We start from the raw sequence: 2,740 nt of genomic DNA on the forward strand, positions 1-2,740 counted from the left end.
TACATTTGAATGTCTCTTACTGTGTTCAGTGTAATACACCAAAGCAATTCCTTGTGAATGAAAGCAACTTGTGTATATACCAGATTCTGAAACTAACTGTCCTCCTCGTGTCCAGATCCTGGTGGTGATTGAGCCGCTGCTGATTGACGAGGACTACTATGCCAGAGTAGAAGGCAGAGAAATCATCTCCAACTTGGCAAAGGTAATGGAAGCCTTTTATTTATTGTTTTGTCACACACACTCTGCCTGGCTTCCTGCGAACTATTCTCGCCTGTTCAACCTTTCCATGGTCAGATCAGGGCTAGTCGTTCGCTAGATGAAACTCCAACACGAGAGCTATCAGACGTGACGTTCAGTTCTCGTCTGTTCTCAACCTGCACCCGTTGGTTACAAACAGACATTCCACTTATAGAATTGTATTTATCGCTTTGATTTATATTAATCACTGCCATTTTTATGACACATGTGTACAGTCTCAACGCACACTTGTTGACATAAATGTATGCCAATGTGTTAGGGCAATACGGTGCTCACAACATGAGAGGATAACACGGAGAGAGATCAATACAACACAGATATAGTTGATTAATTATTATTTCGCTGCACAACAAACTAATAATGGGAACACTACCTGCTTCAAGCATTTCAATCGTGTAGTTGCCCCAGACAGAAAAGTCTAACACACTATATGGGTTTTCAATCATACACGAAGACTTTTAACACACACAAACATTTTTAACACACATGAACACACGGACATTTTTAACACACATGAACACACGAACATTTTTAACACACATGAACACACAAACATTTTTAACACACATGAACACACGAAAACATTTTAACAAACATGAACACACGAACATTTCTAAAACTTCTAGTGAAACGACACATTCCAATCCCCAGCGTCATGGTGTAGTTATGCGTCTGAACCAGGTGAAGCAGACGCAATACACTTTAAATGAAAATTGTAAAAGGGTGTGTTCTTGTCAAGATGTAACGATGATATGATGTTGCCATTTTTGGGAACTTCTGAAACTCACATGACGTATTTTTTTTTAACCGTCGTTCTCCCTCTGCACAGTTGGTGGACACCACAGTGGAGCTGGCCAACAAAGTGGGAGCAGCGGAGATCATTTCTCGCATCGTAGATGACCTGAAAGACGAGGCGGAGCAGTACAGGAAGATGGTGATGGAGACCATCGAGAAGATCATGGGCAACCTGGGCGCCGCCGACATCGACCACAAGCTGGAGGAGCAGCTGATCGACGGCATCCTGTACGCCTTCCAGGAACAGACCACCGAGGTGAGAGCCATGATGTGTCAGACATCTTTCAACAGCTTTCAAAGTCAAACGAGTGGAGCTGCAGAAAGATATATTGGCCTACAATATTTATATTTCTTCCACTGATTACTAGATAGGCAATCCAAAAGTTGGTGAAGAATGTGTAAGTGCCGTATATACATATGACAATAACACCTTTGGAATCTTGAATAAGTGCCAATGATCAAAAAACATGGCAAACAGACTCTAATTGACATCTCCGACATTACCGCAGTCCAATAATCCGCTCAGTGCGTCAGGGTCTTATCTTTCCAGAATGTTTTTATGAACTCCATCCCTTCTCGTGTTCCTCCAGGACTCTGTGATGCTGAACGGTTTCGGCACGGTGGTGAACGCCCTCGGGAAGCGAGTGAAGCCGTACCTGCCTCAGATCTGCGGTACGGTGCTGTGGCGTCTCAACAACAAGTCGGCTAAAGTCCGTCAGCAGGCTGCAGATCTGATCTCACGCACAGCTGTCGTCATGAAGACCTGCCAAGAGGTAGGCTATGAGACACACAGATCTAAGAGACAACTTTATTTTATTTTTTATTATTTATTCAAATTTTTCTACAATTTAGAGTTTATACATCCGAAGAACAAACAAAATGAGTAGAAGAGGGAGGGCAGAAAGCAGCTTATACAGAGGCAGCCCTTTGGATGATTCCATAATTAAATACTCACACAGATAAACAAAAGTATATATATCCATACATATGTACACGTATACACACCCAATTCCAGGGTGAAAATAATAAAGTAAAACAAATAAAACATAAATTCCTACAAGTCCATGTTCAGAAAACAGACGGTTTCATTTCTCCTCCTATTTTTATGTAAATTGATACTAAGATAATTATGGTAATAGTCATTATAATTGTTATAGTATTAATTATTATCATTTAATCATATACACTTTTTTTTAATCTATTTTGAAGTTAATCCAAAAACACAATGACCGGATCAAGATAAAAAAAAAATAAAAAAAAAAACATTAGAAGACAAAAATAACAGCAGCTAGGTTTTAGGCGCTTTCACACCGGAGAATAACTCCGATAGTTCCTGGGATTTTGCGTTCACACCAAAAAGATCTGGAACTAGAACTTTTTTTTGCGAACCATTTCCCCCCCTTTCAGTCCCTGCTAGAGAGGTGGTACTTTCCAGGAGAGGAAAAGGTTCCCATTTCTGATTGGCTGGGCGGATTGCAAACCACGCCCCGTAAAACTCAGAAAAGTTTTGTGAAGCCGCCATTTTTTGTTGTTGCTGGCATTAGCATTATTAGCATTAGCCCCGGAGAGAGACTAACTTATGGCAACACAAAAAAACATGGGAGCGGTGGAGATGAGGAGGTGTCGGCATTCTGGCGATTCACTCAAAAGGCTTCAGTAGAAGCTTCTGGGAGTCCCAGCAGCTTCT

General features: G+C 41.2%; 1 protein-coding gene across 1 annotated transcript; it reads left to right on the forward strand.

The window, feature by feature from the left end:
• Positions 1 to 115: 115 nt before the first annotated feature.
• On the forward strand, positions 116 to 1,940 carry LOC104952437 (splicing factor 3B subunit 1-like; the record flags this gene model as incomplete). Its single annotated transcript, XM_010779255.1, has 3 exons — positions 116 to 202; positions 1,061 to 1,309; positions 1,644 to 1,940. Coding segments are annotated over 3 exons (633 nt in total), but the record flags the coding sequence as incomplete, so codon positions are not given.
• Positions 1,941 to 2,740: the final 800 nt, after the last annotated feature.

This window comes from Notothenia coriiceps, unplaced genomic scaffold (assembly GCF_000735185.1).
Source record: "Notothenia coriiceps isolate Sejong01 unplaced genomic scaffold, NC01 NC01_scaffold00020017, whole genome shotgun sequence".
NCBI classification, from domain to species: Eukaryota; Metazoa; Chordata; class Actinopteri; order Perciformes; family Nototheniidae; genus Notothenia; species Notothenia coriiceps.